General features: G+C 40.5%; 1 protein-coding gene across 1 annotated transcript; it reads right to left on the bottom strand.

The window, feature by feature from the left end:
- Positions 1 to 6,954: 6,954 nt before the first annotated feature.
- On the bottom strand, positions 6,955 to 14,876 carry sox10 (SRY-box transcription factor 10). The gene is made up of 4 exons (XM_059347282.1): positions 14,857 to 14,876; positions 10,499 to 11,337; positions 8,578 to 8,846; positions 6,955 to 7,806 (listed from the first exon to the last, which is right to left on the bottom strand). Exons 2-4 carry the CDS (start codon positions 10,930 to 10,932, stop codon positions 7,001 to 7,003), a joined length of 1,509 nt encoding a protein of 502 aa, XP_059203265.1. The 5' UTR covers positions 10,933 to 11,337; positions 14,857 to 14,876; the 3' UTR covers positions 6,955 to 7,000.
- Between the last annotated feature and the right edge of the window lie 8,696 nt (positions 14,877 to 23,572).

Below are 23,572 nucleotides of genomic sequence, written 5' to 3' on the forward strand. Positions count from 1 at the left end.
TTTTGTGTTGGATTCATTCAAAAGTCTCTTGATTTAGAATTACATACACATAAAGATGATATTTAATGTGATCTAAATAAGTAGATTCCATCTCAAACATTTTTATATTAAAGTTACTTAAACAACTGCCTCAAAATCAAGGATACATTTATATTTAATACATTTTATCAAATATATTAAGTAAAATGAAATGACTACAGAATCATTTATTACAGTGTATAGTTATTTTAATGTTGGTCTGTTGGTTCAATTCTCTGCAACATCAGACAAAAAGATTTATGGTACGCAGACCGTACGAGCCTTTGTTCACATTTTGACAGGCAAGTTTGGCAGTGAGTAGTAAGGAAGAGTGTTTTTGTTTTATTTTGGGGGTTTTTTTTTAGAGAATTTTATTTTTAACATTATATTTTGTGGTAATGGCTGATAATGGGGCAGCAGAGATACAAATAAATAAAATATCTGACTGAAGACCAAGAACCGAGACAGTGATGGAGCACGGGCAGAAATCTTGGTCGGTCATTCAACAGATGAAGTGAAAGGATTCCAGACTGATCTTCCTCCTGAACAGGTATTTAATATGTCAACTTGATTTATGAAATACATTGCAAGACATGGTTTTATATCAATTTACGATGGTCCATTGTCATGTTTCAGTTATTAATCTTACAATAATTACCTGCTTCTCATATCATCAATTTACCAATAATTTCAAATTTTTGTGTTTAAATATTAAGTTGATTATCTGCAGTTTATGCACATCTGATCATTGGGATGGCTAGCATGTAGTTCACACAGATGGATGAATATTCCTTAGCTCTGACGTGACCAACTCTAACTGACATAAATATTGTTAACACAGCAAAACCAAACAGTTCTGATTCAAATGTTCAAATTATTTTATTCTATTGAATACACCATGCAAATGAAATGCTTTGAAATATCTGTGTGTTTGTTGGTAAACTGCAAACCAACTTTAAAGGTGCTCACCGTCACCTACTGTATCAGCATGTGCAGATGCTGCACTTGGGCAATAAGAACAATTTGGCTTATCAAAATAATACATAAAAATATACATTTACCATCATGCATATTATAAACTTTATGAGCTTCTCAAAAATGTTCATACTCATATTATTTATTTAGCCTATCCTTTGTTATGAGCATGGACGCCTGACAGATTGTCATTTGGCTTAATATTGATGAGTTGTCTTAAAGCTGCAGGAGGATTTTACCAAAAAATAAAAACCAATACAAAAAGAATCCCTCTCAATCATCATTTACAACTCACTACAGATGTGTTGTGGTGTCTGTATCTGCAGAGACATTCTGCCTGTATTTTGAATTTTCTTTTGCGGTGTCCAAGTAGTTTCTGGGCGTGGCCTGGCTGGTAATGTAATACATGTCTTCTAAGTCAAAAGCTCAGGAACTGCTGAAAAATGTCCTATCTGGACACAAATAGCTCTGGAGTCCATGAAAGCACTGGCACGTTACTTCTTCATGACGTGAAGACATAAAAATGAAGCAACATTGAGTCTTTCCATCAGCTTCCTTCTAACGTTCTGGCTTGAAACTCCATGCCAGATTTTTTTTTAATGATATTCTTCCAAGTAAAACTGGAGATAATGTCAAATATATTCAGTATAAAATATAGAACTAGATATTATCCTAATTTTTCCTGTTATATGTTATATATGCAACCTGTATTCATATTTGCAACATTAAAAATTCTGTGTATTGAAATATAATTTTCAAGATCAGATTTTATATTTCCTTAGTTTCTTTTGGGTTCAAAATTTTGTAAGAAAGTCAAAAGTTAAAAATGAATTATCAGGACATATAGGTGAGGTAACGCTGAAAAAACTGATACCAACATGGCATGGTAAAGATTTTTAACAGATGTTTTAAAGGACATAATAGCCCAAGTTTTTAGAGGGTTAATAGCTGGCTAGATTCAAGCGCTAAACTCACTGGCTAATTAGATCTTGAGCCGGGGAAGAGAGACCGATTCTGAATGTTGTGTTCACAAACATCTATGGACAAATCCGACTTATTGTGCCTTTAAAGAGGTGAAGCATGTTTCACCTGCAGCTGCTGCACAAGTCTTGTCATCATCATGATGCTCTCTGTGCCCCCCCACCCCCCCATGCAAACACATTTTGCACACGCACATAGCAGCCAAACAGTCACTGTATTGTTTACTGAAAATAGGCTGTTGCCCAGGCAGAAAGAGGACCAGTGCATGCAGTAAGATAGTGGGCTGAAAGTTTGTGAGCATGTGAGGAGTAGCTGCTTCATTGTAGACTAAGCTGCACTATGTTACTCCTAGCCTCTAGATGAATGGAAGGACTATATATTCAGCATGTGTATATAATCTACAGTACGCATTACAAGCCTGAAAGGACATCGTACTTGATAAAAAAACAAGACACTGATGGAGCAGCCAGGTTTCCCGTGGTAAAGTAAAGCCAAGAGGTTTGTATAATCGGCATCAGAGAGAAGCCAGTTTGTACTGGTATTTATAATTGTGTGTAACTAACCACAGTCATGCTATGAGTTTCTTAAAAACTGCTTTAATCTGTGAGTCTTTTGATTGGAGGAGAAAGTGCCTGAGGGTGTCGCTGTGCTCCTTTCATGGGGTGGAGGGTGCAGCCCATGTGACACTCACCAGCACCAACCACAGTGAGGCCACCATCAGGTCGTCTTCAACCCAGTTTAGGGTGCGACTAATATCTTCTCACTTGTTCTTTTGTTCATCCCTCTCTACATTCCTCTTCTTCTGATTGTCTTCTTGTCTTATATGCCTTTATTTCTCTGGTCTGTCCATCCGTCACACACTTTTTGGTTCTTTCTTGAAGTGTAATCTGTCTCTTTCAAGCTGTTTATCTTTTACTTATGCTCTGACAATTCCCTTAGATTACACTGGACTAAAGGGCTTATGGTTCCTTGCATTTGTGTACTGGATTTGTAGATTATTGGGTCAAGGGTATCTTGTGTGTTTTGTTCCAGGATGTCCTTCTAACAAGTGATACTACATGATTACAACTTTGTTGCTATTCTGCTTTACATTTGAAGGGAAACGTGTCATTGATGAATGTGTAGTTCAACCATGACACCAAAAATGTTGGGATGCAGTGTAAAATGTAAATGCAAACAGAATGCATCAAATTAAGATTGAATGTCTCTCTTTAGAAAAGAAGTCTTTCCTAGTTTGAGCACTAGATATCTTTGTTGTGCATTCAACTGTATGTAGGTCACAAAGTATGTTGGAATCACTGCTTTTTATTTTTTATTATGTTTTCGCTGCATCCCAACTTCCTTAGAATCAGGTTTGTATATGCAGAATTGTGTTTGGCTTTCCTCCATGTTGCCAGCACTCTAAGCTTCCTGCCCAAATGACACTTTTGAAAATCTGCAGTTTCCTTTTCAGATTAAAACCAGTTTGGCCTTGTTCTCTAAATTGCGTCATGCATTTTAATGCAGATCTCAGGCTTATTTTCATGTTTCCGGTTCCATATATTCTCATGATTGCCATCTTATCACTGAGATGAACAACAACCTATACTGCTTAGAGGTGCTACGATTAGTCCACTAATCAATTAGTTAATTTGTCGCCAACTGTTTTGATTATTAAATAAAATGGCAGAAAATGTAATTTCAGTCATAATCATAGACAAAAAGCATCACATTGGACTTTGAGAAACAGGGATGGACATTTTTCTCTCTATTCTGACATTTCATTGAGCAAGTAAAGAATAGATAATGAGCAGAATCGTTAGTTCTACCTTGCTAACTTTTGGAGCTTTTGATCCATTCTTGCTCTGCACCTGGCTCCACTGACTCTCCGTTCCTGGTTCTGCTGCTGCTGGCTGACACCTGCGTTGACAGTTTCATGCTCAAAAACCACTAAAACGATCAAATAACTATATCTGCGTGTTATTCCTGGTTTACTCTCTTAACTTTTGGAATGTTTTAATCCCATTACAGCTCCAACCTGAAAAGAGTTTTCTCAGTGGATGGGGTGAGTGTGGGGGGATGCGAGGAAGGAGGCTGGGTAGTGGGGGTTGCAGGGTCTATGTGCAGAGAGAGTATGAGAGTCCCTTTGTATCCCGGTGAAGCTACAGGCCAGGCAGTTATGGGTAAGGCTCCCTCATTGCCCTGTTTCCCTCCTCCCCTAGCTCCCCTTCAATGGCCCTCTTTGTCTTTCCAAAGTATCACACAGCCGATTAAAGAGAGGGAATTAGGAGTCAGGCTTAACCCGCAACACACACAGTAACACACATACATGCACACTATAACAAACTTGAGATATGCATATAGGCATGCATAACCAATCATACCCTCATGTGGGGCTGGGTTAGTTCAAGTTCAGCTGGAGTAAACTGTTGTAGTAAAAAGCTACAAACTGCAGTCCTGCTACTGTTGTAATGTAACACACCGTCCCCACAGTCTCATACACTGCCTGCACATACAGTACAAGGCCCCATCACTCATGTTCACCTTACCTCTGCTAATGGTTGTGGAGTGCTGTAGCTGAGTCCCAGCCAGCCAAAGTGAATTATCCATTAGCTGAACAGATTATGCAGAGAATGTGAGCAGTAGTTGAGTCTCTAGATGCGGTTACGATTTGTTTATTAGTTTCTATCAACTTCATAGCATTTTTATAATGTGGGAGGACAGTTTGTTGATGAGTGAGATGTGTTATTTGTTATTTGTTCCATCGTAAAAATGTTCCACGAGGCACACTCGTATCAAAGCAGAAATAATAGAGCTTTATTTCAAGTGAGCGTAAAAGGTCATTAGTCATCATCACATGTTTAGGCTTTCGCTCCCGCTGTTATTTCGAAGCCGTGTTGCCGTGCTGTGCTGGCAACAGTTATACATGAATGGAAATATGAAATACTAAAATGGCAGAAACAGTCAAAAGTTGTCCTCATAATGGAGAGAAACAATGAACAGCGCACGCAAACGTAAAACAAATATAAATAAAGAAATGTAAAATTCATAGCAACATTACATATTTTCACACATAGCAACACGGATGTATATGAATTTTGCCTCTTGGACCATTAATTAAAACAAGCAGTGCTGCATGCATATTATGGTTCAGATCTGTGTGCAGTAGTAATAAAGAATATTTGAGTGATATACATAAAAACAAAGCAATTTTTTACTTAACCAGATGGAGAATAAGATACTTAAAATACAGTTTTGTTTCAGAGATATGAACAGAAACGACACGTGGAAACAGAACTATAGAAACTAAAAGAGAGGAAAGAAACAACATGGAAAAAGATTAACTAGTCTAAAAAATGAGGAAAACAAACATGATTTCAGATAAAATACTTCTCTGTTTCATGTGTGAGTAGCAGGTATTATTAAACATATTAAATATTAGGCTGTGTTAAAACTTTTAATCTCCTGGAAGCTTTACTTGCTTAATCTCAGTTTTCTCAGTATTGGCATCTCCCATATTTAAACCACCCAACAAATGCTTACTGTATTTTTTTTTTAAGTTACACAACTAGATTTGACGTTTCACATTGAATACTGTTCTATATACACATTGTGATTGACACACAAAGGAAAAGAAAAGGCAGTGGTGCAGATTTTCAGTGGAGATAATAATGGCAAAAAGCATTTAACAGTATTAATACAGTAAATTGTTAAAACAATGAAAAAGCTCCTATCATGTATTCTATTCTATGACACATTGAATGAATGAATTATGCAAGTATAAATAGAATTGTCTTTTATCATGAATGTTCTTCATGAATGCGTCAAATACTAATGAAAATCTTCACACTCATCAGTGCCATTGTGAAAAAAGGCAAAAGTAGCTTTTGACACCGTTATGCTTTTAAGTCACTTACAATAAGTCACACCGGAAAAAAGTTGACAGCGAAGAGAAAACTAATTAGCTACAAAAGGTAGTTTTGAGTGTCAAGTTGGGAGAAACTTCTGTTTCTTTTCTATAAGTTTTGGTCTCAAAACTTTGGTCATTTTACAAATATCTCAAATCTGTATGCATCAATAATCATACATTTGCAATTTCAAGTACATCGTATAAACTATCCTGATAATAGTCAGTCATCATGAAAATTGTTTTTGACTAAATATACAATTCACTAAACAAAACCTCAACATACTGTAGTTTTATGGCATTTAACTTCCATGCACATCCATTAAGTGTACAAAAGGCATTTTAAGTGAAAACAGCATGATCATTTGAATTAAATAGGGACAAATGTGCCTCAGAAACCAACAGAATCATTTCAGTATTTGTTGAATGGATTTCCAAAACCATTACAAAACTGACATCCGTTTGATAAAAGGTCAGTCTTGCCTGAGAAGTGAATGGGCCACAGCCAAATTGTTTGGCACTCCATTCCTCTGGCACAAAACAACCCCATTTCACATAGAACGATTTTGAATCCATCTCAGTCAAGCTCTTCATAATACAGACTGAAGTCTTGCTAATTCTCAATGTGTACCATGGTCTCTGTTGCCACTGACCCCTTGTAGGAGAGGGGGTAGAATGCATGGGTCCTCCTCTGATAAACATGGGGTCACCAAATTGACAAGGACTTGATCCTTTACCACTTATAAACATTGCCAATTTTGCTGTTTGGAGCACCAAGGCTTGACTGCTGAGAATCTAGCCTGGAACTCTGCGATGGTGGCTGGGTGTTCTTCCTTTATGCCACCAAAGTAATACATTCTCTGACTACTACACGGAGCGCCCCAAATAATCAACCACCCCTTGAAAGCACCATGCTCCAAGCTCATCCTTGGGCTGTGACAGCATTTCTGCATTTGGGCAAGGACAGAATGGGGCTTCTTCCCTCCTGCCTCCCTTGCCGACTCCCCCAGTGCCTGCCCACTCCCCCCAGCCCAGACCACTTGCACCACCGATACCACCGACAATGCTGTTGTTGCCGATTCTTCTTGGGTCTGACATGGGGGCTGAACCTGCACCAGTGCCCTCTGGTCTCGTTATCTGTCATGGCCGCGACAGTGTCGTGTAGATGGGCTGTTCCCAGTGGGTGGGGCTGTGTGACTGCGGTACGCTGGCTGGGTCAGTGATGGCAGTGTACAGGGGCCTCTGGGAGGGCCCCATGTAAGAGAAGGCAGAGTACAACCCCGAGGCCTGGCCGGAATGGGCGTAGTAAGACCCCGAGGCCTGGTGGTCAGCATATTCAGCAAACTGAGCCCTAGAGGCCAGCGAGGGGAAGGCAGAACTGTAGTGAGGCAGGCTGAGGGGGGTGTAGGTGACATGGGAACCTACTGAGGCTGCCTCTGAGAAGTGACCCCCGGCACCCCCGGCCTCGCTCTTGATCTGGGCCTTGGTGGGATCTGAGCCAAGAGGGGGGCCTTGATGTTGCAGCGGCTGCTGCTGCTGCTGCTGCTGCTGCTTGGAGAGCCAGGCTGCTGAGTGTCCACTGGCCACTGCCAGAGCTGAGGAGATGCCATAGGTGTACGGAGAGGCTGGAGAAGCTGTTGCAGCCGCTCCTGCCCCAGCACTCTGCCCAACCCCCGGGTGTCCATTTGGGGGAAGGTACTGGTCAAACTCATTGACATCAAAAGGCTCCATGTTGGCCATCACCTCATGGCTCATCTCACCAATGTCCACATTACCAAAGTCGATGTGAGGTTTTCCAGATCCAGGAGCACCTGAGCTTCCCTCGGCTCCCATTGCGCCACGGGAGCCCCCACTCCCAGCACCCTCCCGCTTTCCATCCCCCGCCTTCCCAGACTGAGGCTCAGTCTTGGGAGTGGTGGGAGGTGTGGGAGGACTGTGACTCTGACCTGTGGAGACAGAAGGAAACATGGAGTTACAGTAGTTTTATTGGGCAACTTAATCATCTGTCTGTGTGCCAAGCCGTCCAGTTGTACCCAGACTTATTTTACAGTTGCCCTGTTCACACCTGGCTTTAACCTACATCTTGGCTGGTCCAATACCAGATCCAAGTACAAGTGTGAATGCACCCAAGATGCACTGACAACGCCTTGAGATCTGATCACTCACAACACATGCAGAGGTGGTCTGGGCAACATATGGCCCCATTCTTTTAGCAGTGTGTAAGTAAATGTGTCCTGGGCCACATTAAAGGACTGTCAAATTAACTGATGTCCTCTGTGTAGCACACCCAATCGAGCACCAATGGCTTCATATTACAGTGGACAAACGGGGACAACAAGATGGAGTACATAGAATACATGCTGTCTGATTTCTCGGGCAATTTGATTTACTTGAAACATGCCAAGGAATAGACGAGGTCTGTATCTACTTTTTTAAATTTCTGGCAAACAAGGCACAGATAGCGCATTGCTATCTCCCACTGGTGATAAACAACAACAGATTTGGCCATTGCAAAAGGAAAATGATATACATGTTTTTTTAGAGAAAGTCAGATCCAATCACAAGTGGTCACTCAGGACGCATGTGGTGACCCATTCTAATTGCGATGGTGTCACCTGACGTAGTTAAAGCTGTCCACTTGTGATCAGATTACCCAAGATACATGGTAATGTCTGGGATGGTATCAGTAAAGTAGTAGCAGGGAGCCTGCAGCCCACCTGCAGCATGAGGGTGGTGCCCATCTGCCAGAGGGGACCCGGCTCCTCTACTTAGGGCCACATCCAGTTGGAGGCCCTTGTAGTGGGATTGGCTGTGGCTGACCTCACCCTCCGAATGGCCATCGGCCTCACTTCCTGACCCAGAACCAGGTTTTCCGCTTTTGCGGCGTCTTGGCTGGTATTTGTAGTCAGGATAGTCTTTCTTGTGTTGCTTCCGGAGCCTCTCTGCCTCCTCAATGAAGGGTCGCTTGTCGCTCTCGTTAAGAAGCCTTTGATAAAAAGAAAAAATGTTGTTAGATAGGGTTGCTTAAGGTATGAAGAAGACATGAAAAGTCTCAGCGCTCAGTAAGAATTAGGCCACAATATTGTGTGTATATCTACTAAAAGATGCACTTTAGATTCTTTATGGCTTCAGACTTACAGATATGGATTAAAGGGCATAAAAGAATATCAACACACAGTATATGGGTCAAAATGATCTTCCACAGATAAGTGATAAGCTCTGCAACATACTTCCAGCAATAAGTTTGATCAATTTTCAGTGCATATTAATACATTTTACCTCATTCACTACATCTGCACAGCTGCAGCTAATATCAGGCCTGCCAGGGGCTTCTGACTGTTGGACAGTAATGAAGTAATACGGGCCAAAGATGCATCCTGTCTGCAAACATGAAACTGAGCTCCTTCTTACTACTGCTGGCAGGAATGGCATGAGAAACTCCTGACCTTCCTCAGCCTCCCTGTTCATCGTGTTTCTTGGCCAATTAACCAATCATGCCTGAGCCCCAAGGTCAAGTTTTTATTGAATTAATGTTCATTCCTAACAAGGTTAATGAATTCAACCCTTCTGACCTTCTAGTCAGCAAATAGCCAGTGCAGTTCTGTGTGAGAACAGAGACATTGGATGGATGGTTTGACAGAAGTAACAGATTTAAATGTAAAAAATCAAATGACATGGAAAATCTTGCAATACCTTTTAAATTTGAGGGTTAAAGACTTGTCCTTTAAATATGATCTAAAATGCTGTGAAAGCATGTCCTGATTCACGAAGGAGCCATTTACTCCGGCTACATGTTCAATAATTGAAAAGTGTATGAACACTTAGTAAACACACACACACACACACACACACACAAATACTGTGAGCTGAGATAGTGTGTTAGCACAACCACGTCTCCTACAACACGTTCATATACAACTTAATAACAGCAAATACATTTTGGAGAAAATATAATACCACAGATCATCTTATATTGGGGAATAAGGTCTTGCTACATTTTCTCATGAAAGTAAGTCTCAATAATGTCTTTGGTCACAAGAACGAATTGCATAATAAAATAGTTAAAACATAAAAAGGAAACTGTGTCTGCAATTTCATACTGTAAACAGTACACAGAATCCTAACAAACTGTTGTTTCAAGTATCTATGTGAATGTACTTGTTTAAATTGGCCTGAAGTAACATTAATGAAAGGGAGATTATTTACACAACAAAGGAAAATGAAGAGAACATTTGGGGTGATTTGAGTACAAGAGATCAGCTGATTGAGTGGGATATTTCTATAAAATTTGTTTTTGATAATTTGGGAAAATGTGGAAAAGAACAACACTGCTTAACCCAGTTACATTTATTATGGAAACTCTCTGGCTTGACCATGACACTGACCTTTGCCCTGTCCTAATCTGGAGGTATTTCCCCTGACCCCAACCCTAGAAATTAACCCTGGCCCCTGTCTATTGATCCTGAACTTTTCTTAGTATGCTGCTTTGTTAAAATCAAGTCAAAGTTTATTGCTTCTTTCGCTTATAGTATCTAATCGGCGGCCCCCTGTGAAAACAACACCCTTGCTTTAATGAGCATCATTTGAACATTACAGTGATTTGAGTATGTGCGGACAATCAGGATGTGGCCTCCTCACCTCCAGAGCTTCCCCAGGGTCTTGCTGAGCTCTGCGTTGTGCAGGTGCGGGTGTTGGTCTGCCAGTTTCCTCCGCGCCGCCTGCGCCCACACCATGAACGCGTTCATGGGCCTCTTCACGTGCGGCTTGCTCTTGCTTCCGGTGTTCACGCGCACGGGCATGGGCACGAGGGTCCAGTCGTAGCAGTTGAGCACCTGGCTCACCGCGTCGCGGATCCCTGCGGGGAAGCGTTCGTCCTCATCGTCGGATTTGACGGACGAGCAGCCCGCCGCCGAGTCGTCCAGACCCGCCAGCTGCGGCTGCTGCTGCCCGTGGAGAGGCGAGTCCCCCCCGCCGGTGGCACCGGAGGAATGACCCGGTGACAGGGAGCGGCTGTCGTCCGACATCCCGGGACTGAGCTCAACCTCCGACAGGCTCTGCTCCTCTCTGGACATCTTCCTACACGCACAAGGCTCCAGGTGCGCAGAGGATGCAAGGTCTGTTCCTAAATGCTGGGCTCTACCTGTCGGCTCCCTGCTGCTGTTTGTCCCTACAGTGACGCACGGAGTATCGGCTGACGGCTTTCTGATCTGTCCCTCTGGCCTCCTTCAAGTTATAATATAAACTGCCAGTCTGTCTCTACTCTCAGCCTCCGTTGCAAAACTCTGTGAGGGTTCGACATTAAAGTTCTTTCCATCCGTGTTGTTGGTATCATAGGCGGCTCAGTGCGCACCTTGGACCCCAGTTTACCTGCTAATGCACAGCTGTCTGCGCCAAACTCACCCGGTCTCCTTTCCCTCCTCACTTCCCCTTCACGCTCTCCACCGTTTGACCCGCGGTTAAAATCCAACAAGGGGGACCTGAAACAGCAGAAGGATATGCGTCAGTTCAACAAGGCAGAGCCACAGTACCCCAAAAATTTACCAACACCTGTAGGCCTCTGGTTTGCATCCATATGAGATCTTCACGTACCGTCTTAGGAAGGATCACGGTTTCACGGTATTACATAATCATTATATTTATTATCAGTTACAATGACCCTTCAAGGAATGAAAACAGGTTTTATTTTGGTTGAACAAATGCTTTATGAAAAGTGAAACTTAAAATTTTTTAATTTACTGTAAGGAAGAGGATAAGGGCCAGATAGATGAAAAAAAATAATGAGAGGAAAGAAAAAAATAATTATGCACTTTGAGATTAAAGTCGAAAAGACCAGAATAAAGTCGACTTTTTGAGATTGGTAAAGTAGACTACAAGTTACAACCTGATTTTCCTCAATATGTCTAAAAATAGACTAATATAAAATAACCCAAAACAACAGTTGTGGTATCCTACTACCAAGAATAGCTCATTGTGTAGGGGGATTTTAGTACAACTACATCCTTAAATATGGTGGTTATTGCTCATTTTATGACAATGATGAAAATCAGGGTGTAGCTTGCACTCCTGTGTAACTGCCTGTTCAGATAGATGTGCCTCTGATGACGTATTGACACAGGAACAACAAATCTGTGAATATCTTTCAAACTTTACAGAACACAAAATGTTGACTTTATTCTCGCCATTTTGACTTTATTTTAAAATCATATTTCAACTTTATTCTCAAACTCGATATGAAAAAAAAAAACCTCATATTTTTCTCCTACCTGGCCCCAATCCTCTTCCATAATAGTATGTGTAAATGTCTTATTCATTTATATACTGTAGATATGCAAATGTAGACAGTGTGATAATCGTCAATTTTTGTACCGTGATCCCGGTACACAACTGCATAGCAGTCCGATTCACTGTATTATGTGGTTGAGGTGCTGTTATCTGTTAGTGTTTTTAATACATGAAAGCCAAGTCAAGACCTCGCTACAGGGGAAGTTTGGGCTTTATTGTGCACAATTTTTTGACAAAATGTAAAAGACTTAAAAAAGGTTGTCCCACACTAATATCTCAATAAAATAGTCCTTTTTTAAAAGCGATACAAGCAATATAACTACCTGCCTCTCATAGCCGATACCAATACGATAACTGATTTCACATTTTTGTATTTTAAAAACAAGTTAATAACATTTAGTTTAGATGGATGATTTAATATCACATACAACAGCAATATAATACATCAGAATATATCATACAATGATCTGTCAAATCACATATGTCAGTGTTTTAAATTCTCAATACTGCTGACAAGCCGCATGTAGGACTGAAAGAAATTTGGCTTCATATTCATATATAATTTCTTGAGTATTATTTCATTTTTAGAATAATACGTAATATACATTCCAAATGATCAGCAAATAATTTATCGGTACAGATGTATATCATTCGTACCTATTTAAATGTTGTGAGTTTTGGAGACGTTTTCATAGAGAACAAAAGTAAAAGATTTCATATTCTTTTAAATCTGTGTAAGATACAAAAATGAGCTGAAATATCCTCACTGGTGTTCCTAATGGTATTTAATGATCGGTATTATCAGAAAGGTTAAGATTTCTCATAAAGTCCAGCTCTAAAATAAGGATGTAGGTTTATTTGCACAGGCGCAGCTCCTGTATGGCTGTATACTGTTTAAGGTTTAGCAGTTATTCCAAGCTCCCCGGAGAGAAAGTGTTGGAATGATATGAGGCCGCAGCAGCACAGACCTCGGATTTATACTCTGCACTTCTTGGATAAACATGGCCTGGCGCTGGAAATATAAACCCCGTGTGTGTGTGAATCAGACACAGTCTGTTTGTTAAACAGGCGCTGGTCTATCGGCGGCAGAAAATGTGTCCTTGTTTTGTCCATTAAATCAACACCCAGCCTCGAACTTTACGTCCTAAATCAGCGAACTTCCTGTGAACCAGCAAACAGCCCGCTGGTTTGTTTTCTGCTCAGGTATCGTGTTGCAGGAAAATTAGCCATCTCGCTCACGTCCAGTGACATTATGAAATAGCCTGTCACTTTAACAGTCTGTGTGTTCACGTGTGGGTTAAGTGGGGGGATATACCCACTTAACACTCGGGTTACCACACCTCTATTTTTGAGAAAAAGTTCCACCACTATTTTAAAGTATATACACTATAAAGGGCCATTAACCGGGGTTAGATTAAGTATTATGTGGCTCTCAATAAAAGTTTCATTAGCTTTTTAATTAACATAAGACTGAATGTCACAGATCGTATCCATTCCCTGCTAAGATGCGTGTAAAGCTTCACCATCTGCCTGAATGAGATCCGCCTGCCACCTGGTCTGTCATCACGGCTCTAACGGGTCCCTGCTGCACAGACACAATGCGTAAACATCGTGCGTAAAAGGCACCAAGCGCCTCATTGCGCATGTGTCGCCTGTTATAATGTCAGTCTTATGAAGGAAACAAAAGTTCAGAAATCACTTGTTATACTTAAATTGCGTCACCAGTAAAGTCTTTTATTTCTGTACCATCGAATAAGGAATAAACAAGCGAGTAATGGACTCAACAGACAGTGGCCGGTCCACTGGGCATGCCTATCATTTGTCATTTGATTAATTATCTGAGGAAATGTAATATGTATATTGATTTTCACTTACAAATCATGCTTGTTGTTAATTAAGATCGCTGAGCACGTTTGCTGTGAGTAATGAATTCCGGCTATGTGAACTCATTATCGCCGCTTGACTTGCCAGTGAGGTGGCCTTAATTTGCTTGTTTTGGAAACTTTTTTTTGTTTTGTATTTTCAATTAGTTTTACAATAGCTCAAATTTCTAGTGTCATCTGGACCACACAGCTCCAAAACAACAGTAAATAAAGAACAAGCCAGCGAAAGATGCAATTAAACAAAGTGCACTAAAATCAAGGAAAACAGGAAAAATAATAAAAATAAAACTGAAAAATGTCCATCTACACTCCATGTCGAGGGATAATTGTCAGTAATATCCGTTTATAGTTGTTTGTAGCTTCTTGTAACTTCTAAAAACTTTTTTATACATATATAAAACAGGCTTCTGTCTTCTCAGTAAGTCTAATTGAAAATACATTAATTTTAAAGTCTGACCAGAATGACAGTCCAAACAAATTATAATCAACAACGTATAAAAATAAACAGATAATTAAAGATCACTATGTTTATGATAATAATCCATGACAAAAAGTGTTAGAAATTATGCGTAAAACATTGTTTTTGCTGCAGAAATAGATGTAGTAGCACCACTGTTCTACACAGCGACCTGAACGGCTGAAATAATATCAAACAGTCCAAGCTGACAAAGAGTTGTTAATAATTATCACGGAAAAGTTAACGATTATTTGATTGTAAGGTTATATGAGTCGGGGTTCTTCTCTACGGATCCCGAAGGAGAGAAATAATGAAATCGCAGAGTCAGAGCAGCCACCAGCAGCAGAGAGGAAACAGTTGGAAATGCTAAGCACCTTACTTCAGTAATGAGAAAAGGAGGTCGCCGGTTTAGCACGAGAATCCGTGAGTTCCCGAGTTTCCAAAGTGACGCTCGCTCCCGAGCCCCCTCGCTCGCGCTGCCCGAGTATGAATGCCTGCTCTGTGTGTCGGTACCGGGGCTTAAAGAGCTCCTTGTATGAGACTGAGAGAAAAAAATAAAAAGAGACTTGGGAGGACGAGTCTTAAAGGGGCAGTACGGATTCGGGCCAGGAGAGCTCTGGTTGGCTGAAGGAAAAGTTCTCTCTCTCTCTCTCTCTCTCTCTCTCTCTCTCTCTCTCTCTCTTCAGAAATTTAGAGGAAATTAATAAGTAAAATACATTTTAGTTTTATCGTTCTCTGACTTGAGGTTGAATGCAGTCAGATATAAGGGTGCGTAAATTGTGCCTACAGAAGTTAACATAATTAAAAATGTGCACACACTGCGCTACTGCGCTATTTTACATGCCTGTCAATTAGTCACACAAATTCTGTCTATTCGTCTATTTACACACCTGATAAATTACACAAGTGTTATTTTGGCGTCAAAATATTTCTATTTAAACTGTGTACGATACCTAAACATGACTTTGTAGTCCCGTCGACAGTTGATCAGCTGACAAAAACATTATGATGGATGACGCAGTTTAATTTTACATTTGAGAACATGCTGGGAGGCAAAACAATAATTTTGTTACTGACTGACAGAACCAAACGTTTAATTAGAGGCCTGATCATTGAGGATTGGTACAAACTGTGGGTCACAAACACACAGAGACTGCAGTGGAAGATGGAGTCGGTGAGAAAATGTTTGTCAGATTTGACGCACCTTTGCGCACCGCAATGCCCCCAAACACAATCAGATAATTGATCGTTTGTTTTAACTAGCCTATTTACAAGTCAAGGAGACTTAACCAGCATCGGCAGTTTGTCATGGAAAAAAACACTTTTTTAAGACTATATATGTTTCATTTTCATGCGTTATTTGTTAGTGACGGGGAGATTTACCGCAAAGGGACTTATGCGCTCTACCTGAGCCACCCAAATCCGTTTTTTAAAGCAGAAAGAAACATTTGGGATGCAAAATGAGTGCGCATGTATTAAATCACAACAGCACGAAGCTTAAATGGGTCTAATGTGTCCGGTAAAGTAGACTTCAGGTATTGAGTTTTATATTATGTTTAAGTGATATATTCACAACCACAGCGCAGGTGTATTCAGGCCCTTAAAACGTTTATGTGACGCCTCTTTATGTCCATGTGTTAGTGTTATAATTGCATCTAACTGAGAGCCTCCGAGCGCGCGTTTCAAACCAAACAGCAGAAAGGAGAGACGAGAGGGGGACACTACGGGCCGCACGGACACAAACACAAGCGCTGTTCTTCACAACAATGACCCCTTGTATCTCCGCCATGCGACGCACTGGCACCCAATCCAAAAATCACCACTTTTTTTTTCATTATCCATTAATGTCCACCGTGATAAGGGAACCATGAGTGTATCTCTCTGTTTCATTCCTCCCTTCCCCTCTTTTCTTTGCGTCCTTTGTTTTTATCTCAGGTGAATTGCAATCATGTGATCAAAACGAGCACCCCCTTCCCTCTTAAATGAAAAAAAAACGTGGGGAACAAAAAGCAGTTTTGTGCATATGAAAAAAGAAAAGAAAAAGCTTGTGTCTTCCCTTCTACCGCCACTCTTTGTCCGCGTCTCAACAAACTCTGACATATAGAGAAAAATGCTCCAGGAGCGCGGAGACTCAGCCCCGGGGAGCTGCGGTGGGACTGTCCGGCTCCTGCAGCTTTAAACCCGGGGATCTTCAGAAAGCCACTCCGGGGATTTGTCTCCTGGAGGATTTGCGGCCCGGCCTCGGTTTGACGTGAGTGCTTGTTTTGGCGTGTGTGTTTGTGCGCAAATAATGAAAGTGAGGAGGAATTCAGGGAAATGAACAGGCCCAAAAAATACATTGCTACATTCATTTCTGATAATTATACCAACAAAATGTCAGTATATGTAATTCGTGTTTATATGTTTGAGAAAAATGTGCTGGTTAATGAAATAAGGGTCGACTTTTATTGTGAAAAAACGCTTCAAAAATGTATTTATTTTCTCAAAAACGTTTTATTAGTTATTACTTGAAAAAAGAAAAGACAGCATTTATTCACGGTTAATAATGTCCTGAATACATACAGAGGCTGACCTGTGTCTGAAATATGCCTTCAGGATAATGACAGCTGACAGTCTGCAGACTTTGCTCAGACAGAGACATTTCATTAAGTAAAGAGAGATAGATTAAACGATTAGAACATAAAACATTCATGTGCAATGTGTTACGTATTATAATGCTGCTGCCATGCAATACCTCAGTGCTTTTTATAGTGTTAAAAAAATATTTGATTTATATATTTTTTTTATCAAATAGGCCTCCAATTCTCGTGATCCAAATAGTTTTTTTTTGGCCTGTTTTTTATTTTTTTTATTTGGCCTGTTTATTACAGGGAAACAATTTATTCATTATGAAAATACTTTTTAAAAAGTTTGCTAATTATTATAAAAAAACATACAATTGAGCTTAAGTAGTTATAATAACAGGTCACTTAATTAGCTTTACCAATTTCAGACAATTGAAAAAATAACTAAACCATACAAAACTTATAAGAAACCTTTTGGTAGAGTTTTAAGAAATAATAAGCAGTCAATTATTTATTTATTTATTGCGTAACTTCCTCCTGATGATAGATTCCTGGCTTACTTTAAGTATGATGTTGTAAAAAAAGACAAAAAAGTAAAAGTAATAAAACAACCAGAACATATGGAAAACTCAAAACAGCAGCCCTCCTTTGATTCGTGCAAGATGAGTGATTTAACGTCACAGTACACTTTCAACCAGTTAAGCTATTGTTTCATAGTAAAAACATCGCTACATGAGAGAAATGAGACAATAATTATAATGCATGGAAATATTTTTGGAGCAACACAAAGAAACAAAGAAACAAACAAATGGTACAAACTTGTCGTGACATGTGACAGAGATGATGCACTTTGTTGTGAAGTACACAAAGACACACAGAGCACACGGGGTGACAGCTAAAGGTCAGCAGCATCAAAGCAGAAGGCTGAAACAGGCCATGCGGTGCTGTGACCATCAGGCCAGGGGGCTCCACCCTCATCAGAGCTGTACACACACACTCAGTCTGACTTTATGAGGCCGACCATGAGCCCAACTGAATATTACATTTTATGCTTCTCAAGATAAGGACCCCAATTTGGTCTCTGTGCCAACTACCATGGGCTCCAAACACAGTGTTTACAGGGCTAACAGACTCCTCAACAAACCAATTAAATGAATAAATAATTAAATATGGAGCCTTACACTGTGTGAGCTAACTCATTTACTGCTACTGAAATGCCCACCATTGGTTGATCTTTGTTACTAGGTGATGTCACTTTCAGTTTGAATTAAGTTTAAATTTAAAGTTGGGGAAAACACAAACAATTAATGTACACGTTTTTTATAATTTAACAAAAAACAAAACAAACTGGAAATTGCCAGTGGAATGAGAGCCAAATTTATGCCTAAGCTTTGGCCAGATAAATCATAAATTGTTATATTTTTATAATAATAATAATAATAATAATAATAATTACTATTATTATTAAAGATAATACTGTACATGTTTGAAATAGGGGAATCGATCCTAAAACCTACCTTTTGAGTGTAATTTAGACCGCTTCCTAAATGTATCAGGACATGGTTTGACATGGTACCAATACATTCCTGAGCGGTTCATACCAATATCTTCACTGTATCTATTCTGCCATAATTGCATGATTTTACAAAACATGTTTATTTAACACTAGTTTAAACACCTTATGGTCAGCTACTTATTGCATGTTTCCTTTGAACTATATAAAGTTGTTTGTTTATTTCATCTAGTAATGTGGCTGATATGATGTTTTATGTTCAAGAAGAGAAATATATCAGTATTTCCACTGTATGGAATGTAGAATCTAAATTTACATGCATTATATTGTGTGTTTTGAAGCCAAGCATTCTTCAGCATGGACACCAAGATGGGTTGGCTTGTTGCCTGTTTTCCGTTTCAGACAAACACATTCCTGCTGACTCACGAGAGGCAGGAATCTGTTCATCTGACCTGGGAGTTATGTGGTTGTGGTTTTGTCAAATGTCTGAGCAGAGGTACTCAGAAAATATCTGCATATATGATTGTGAAGGATGCTTTAAACAAGTGGCAACTCTGGCTCTGAAAAGTCAAGTAAAAGCAAAGTGCCATAAACCTGCATTCCCTATAATGGACAGTAGGAGGCAAATTCACTGGTTGAAAAAATGAGTCCAATTGTATAGAAGTCTATGAGAAAATTATCCTACTTCTCACTTGATTTCTTACATCAGTAAACATTTTCTGAAAGAGTTTACAGTTTCAATCCCTAGCTTCAGGTCCTCTTAAATACAGCATGATGTCCTTTTTTATAAATTATAGTCCCATTTAGAATAAAGTAGACGACAAACCAGGACATTCTTTGTGGCAGGGCTACCTTTTGTTTGATAAGTCACTACCTTGGCAATCTGTTCACTCTCTTACTCACAAACACACTCTATGTGACACATTTCTCTCTCTCTCTGTCTCTCTCTCTGTCTCTCTCTCTCTCTCTCTCTCTCTCTCTCTCTCTCTCTCTCTCTCTCTCTCTCTCTCTCTCTCTCTCCCTGCATGCACCTGTGCAGGACTCAGCAGGTGTGTCCGTACTTGCTGGTTGAAGTGGATCAGTCAACCTTGCAGAAGGATCCGGTTGGCTACGGTTATTAAGTTATTACAAACGTAATCAACTCTGTCTTATAGTCTGTAATAAAAGCAGCATTCAAACTTGAGTTCCTCTGGAATAATTGCATTAATGATAAGATACTGATGGATTCCCATTTATTTTCTGACCCCACAGTGGGTCAAAGGTCAGGGTCAGCCATAGAATGACACAACTAGAGCTGGTAGGGATTTAGAGTCTTGTTGAAGAACACTTCAGGGCATTTGAACCCAGCTTCCTTGTTCTTTTTAAGCATCAGACCACCTCTCCATTTTAAAAGCAGCTTACCACAATAAAATGCAATTACTGTGATATAGATTATATCATAATAGTGATAAACATTAGTTATGTCCCCAATAAAATGTCAAGGGATCTTCAATAGGTAATAAAAATAATTCAGCCTTTCACAAGACCTTCCTGATCTGTCCATCTGTCTTAATAAATTCATGCAGCTGTGTTACATTTAAATAGGTCCCCCTCTTAAACGTCTGTGAATCCTGTCTTTGTGCTCATACCACCAAAGTTCCTATTCTTTTGTGTTCGCCTTGTCTTTTACTGGTCCGAGCGAGGAAAAGGGGTAGAAACTGTGTGTGTGTGTGTGTGTGTGTGTGTGTGTGTGTGAGGGGTTGGCAAGGACTTGGAAGGGCTTTCACTGCAGCTGGGGAGTGAGGTGGGATGTTGTGTGTGCTATATGTGTGTATGTGAATGGATTTGCATGGGCTTTTGTATGGTTTTGTGAGATAGTGAGTGTGTGTGTGCATGAAGTGTGTGTCGTATGGCTGCACATGCATGCGTGTATGTGTAAATATGTGTGTGATGGACGGTCCTGCTTACTGGGGCTGGTCGATGAATGGGGGTGAAACGTCAGAGTGTGTGTGTGTGTGTGTGTGTGTGTGTTGGTACCTTAATGAATAGCCCATTGTGCATTCTGCTCCGTATCTCCACTGGCTAGCCAAAGGAAAGAATCTAGTTACTTCAATTGTGTAAGGGGGAACATCTAAAGGAAATTGATATATGGGGGCTGAGGTGGGCTGTGTGGGGAAGGGCACTGGTGGTTGGATGGGGCGGGAGTATTGGGGTAGGGGTCCCAGGTGAGACAGAGAAGGAGAGTTTAGTTACCTGTGGCTGATCTCTGCTGGTATTCTGACTGTAATCATACTTCTACTTGTTTTTGAGAACTTGGCTTTTCTGTTTCACTCAGTATGGCAGTTGGTATCTATAACTATGTGCTCATGTATTGTTCATCATACTGTGATTAGAGTTCAAGTGCTTTATTGCATGAAGTCAGTGGAAAAGTACACTGAGAGGTAATTTCAAGACGTTTTTTTTGTTTGTTTTTAAGAAATTACAACCTGCAAATCTATCACCTTGTAGTTTTGAACTATTCTGGTGACGTGTCTCTAGAGATGGCTGTGTCAGTCGTTCCACCACTTTGGTCCAGACTAGCCTGGCTAACGCCAGACTATATCACAAATGAGATCTAGTCTGGCAACGAGCTATTCATTTCTCCGTAGAGGAGGCGTTGTTTGCGATCCCCCAGAGCCGTTTATTGGGCGCTATGAATGTCTATCAAAAGCGTCTGTACGTAGCTCTTAGCCAATAGTATCAGTTATACCAGATGACGTATGTAGAGTGACAGAAATTCGAGGAAGCATCGAGCATGAACATGACTGATGTTTACATAGCCAGACTAGCCCATCTCTACTTTGAGACTAAAATGCTCAATTCTGCTTCTGCAACATTTTTCTGCAGCATGTTCTGACTCTGGCTGCTCACAGTCTACCGGCAGTGTTGGTGTGTGTGTGTGTGTGTGTGTGTTGCTTGCTGCTTTGCTTCTCCAGTTCTTGCTTTCTGCAAGATTATTTATTTTTACGCCTTATTCCCTCATGTCATTCAGCCACACACATCCACTGATTTTATGGGCAATAGACGAGCTGCTGCAGGTCTCTGGCATTACAGCAGCAAGCGGTAGCGGGGCTAGTTGGTAGATTAGGCTTTTGCCAAATCCTGTCGGAAGCAAGGCTAAACATCCTTTTTCACTGTGAAACGGGAGTGTAAAGTCAAACATTGTTCTCCTTTTAAAATAAACTTTGGCTCTAAACTATCTAGAGCACTGTCTACAGCTAGATCCAAAGAGAGCTTCACATCTGCTGCAGCCATGTTGGATCCGTAAGAAAACTACAAAACTACGAGCTTCTGTCTGTCGAGTAGTACGCGTCATAACACGCCTAAGAAACGGCCATAGATTCCAGACTTTTTGCAGGTTTGACATGAAATCGAGTGCGCAAGGCAGTATGGGTATACCCAGGCTAGGTCCAGACAAAAATATCTTAAAAGTCACCAGAGGACTGGGCGTCCCGGTGGCACACCTGGTAGAGCACGTATGATAGAGGCATCGTCAAACAAAGTCAGCAGAGGATTAATCCTACCAACTTTGGTGATCTTCTGACTTTTGGTTTAGGTTGACCTTTTTGGCTTTATTGAAATATCCAAGTGATAACCTGCATTGACTCTTATAGCCAGCAGGGGGCGACTACACTGGTTGCAGATTGTATAGAAGTCTATGAGAAAATGGCCCTACTGTGCACTTGATTTATTAGCTCAGTAAACATTTTCCTAATGAGGTTATGGTCTCTAGTCACTAGTTTCAGTCGTCTTCAATACAGCATGACTACGTCCACATTCATTGATTACAATGGCTCCACTGAAAACTTGTGGAAACACAGAGTGGTTTGCTAAAAAGCAGCATGGTTCCAAGAATCTCAGGCTGGTGCTCTCAAACACATGATTGATTCTTGGCAAGTGATTTTCATAAGATAACACAAGATTATCATCCCTTCTACTTAAGTGAAAGGTTGAATTCCTCTTACTTATATTAAGTTCAAGCAATAAACATAATCACCATGATAGAACAAAGTGCTGCTCAGATTTGTGGCCTTATACCTTTGGAGCCATCAGTTCAGGTTAACATTGATCACTTTTTTATTCTGTAGCCACAGATGCACTGAGCAGCCATTAACAAACAGACTGGTATCACAGCCTTTTGCATCAACCAAGACTGGCCCTTAAAGCTGAGCCCTGCTGCAGCTGTGACGGCAACAAGAGGCAAAAGGAAATAAAAGGGGACGATTCAGGAAGAATAAGAGAAAGAGAGTCCTCAATGCTGCCTTGTATCCCTCACAACTGTCTCCTGTCTCCCTCGGTGCAAAATCAGTCACATTATTCTTTTACGTCCACCTCTCTTCATTTACCATGCAGCTAGATTGTTTGTGTGTGTGTGTGTGTGTGTGTGTGTGTGTGTGTGTGTGTGTGTGTGTGTGTGTGTGTGTGTGTGTGTGTGTTTGCTTGTAAAGCCCCTCACACATCCCTACACATATAAGCAGATTTCATGGCGAGATTTGGAAACTCCCAAACAGCCCATCTCTGTAGGACAAGGGGACATGCTTGAAAAATGATAATTGGGCGGAATGAGAGGCGAGGGACGTGGAGATTGAGTCATTTGCAGGAAAATGCAGAAAATGATGTTCAAGAATTCAGCTGGGAACAAGGGCGTCCTTTGTTCCGATGTCCCTGCTGCATGTCTGGCTGGTGGCTGTTCGGGACATCATCACACAGCATTGATGTGCCTCTCTAAAAATGTTCGATTTTAATGATTCTCTCACAGACTGTTCTTCCCCCCGGACAAAAAACAAAATTCTCATTAAATATCAAATTTAGCTTGACATTCTGCTCGCAGAGAACACAAATATACATTTCAGAAGTAACTGAATACATTTACTCAAGTACTGTTCGCTACTCTAATTTTTTGCTTCTTTATATTTCTTCTTCTTTACTACATTTAAGAGGGAAATATTGTGCTTTTAACTATTTTAACTTTAACTATAACTATTGTGAACAATC

The sequence above is a fragment of the Centropristis striata genome, chromosome 13 (genome assembly GCF_030273125.1).
Source record: "Centropristis striata isolate RG_2023a ecotype Rhode Island chromosome 13, C.striata_1.0, whole genome shotgun sequence".
NCBI lineage: Eukaryota > Metazoa > Chordata > Actinopteri > Perciformes > Serranidae > Centropristis > Centropristis striata.

Coding starts and splice junctions, on each gene's coding strand:
- sox10 (XM_059347282.1), bottom strand. CDS start 10,932: ATGTCCAGAGAGGAGCAGAGCCTGTCGGAGGTTGAGCTCAGTCCCGGG. Junction 8,847..10,498: donor ACCCTGGGGAAGCTCTGGAG/GTGAGGAGGCCA, acceptor TTTTTATCAAAG/GCTTCTTAACGAGAGCGACA. Junction 7,807..8,577: donor GCACCACCCTCATGCTGCAG/GTGGGCTGCAGG, acceptor CTGTCTCCACAG/GTCAGAGTCACAGTCCTCCC.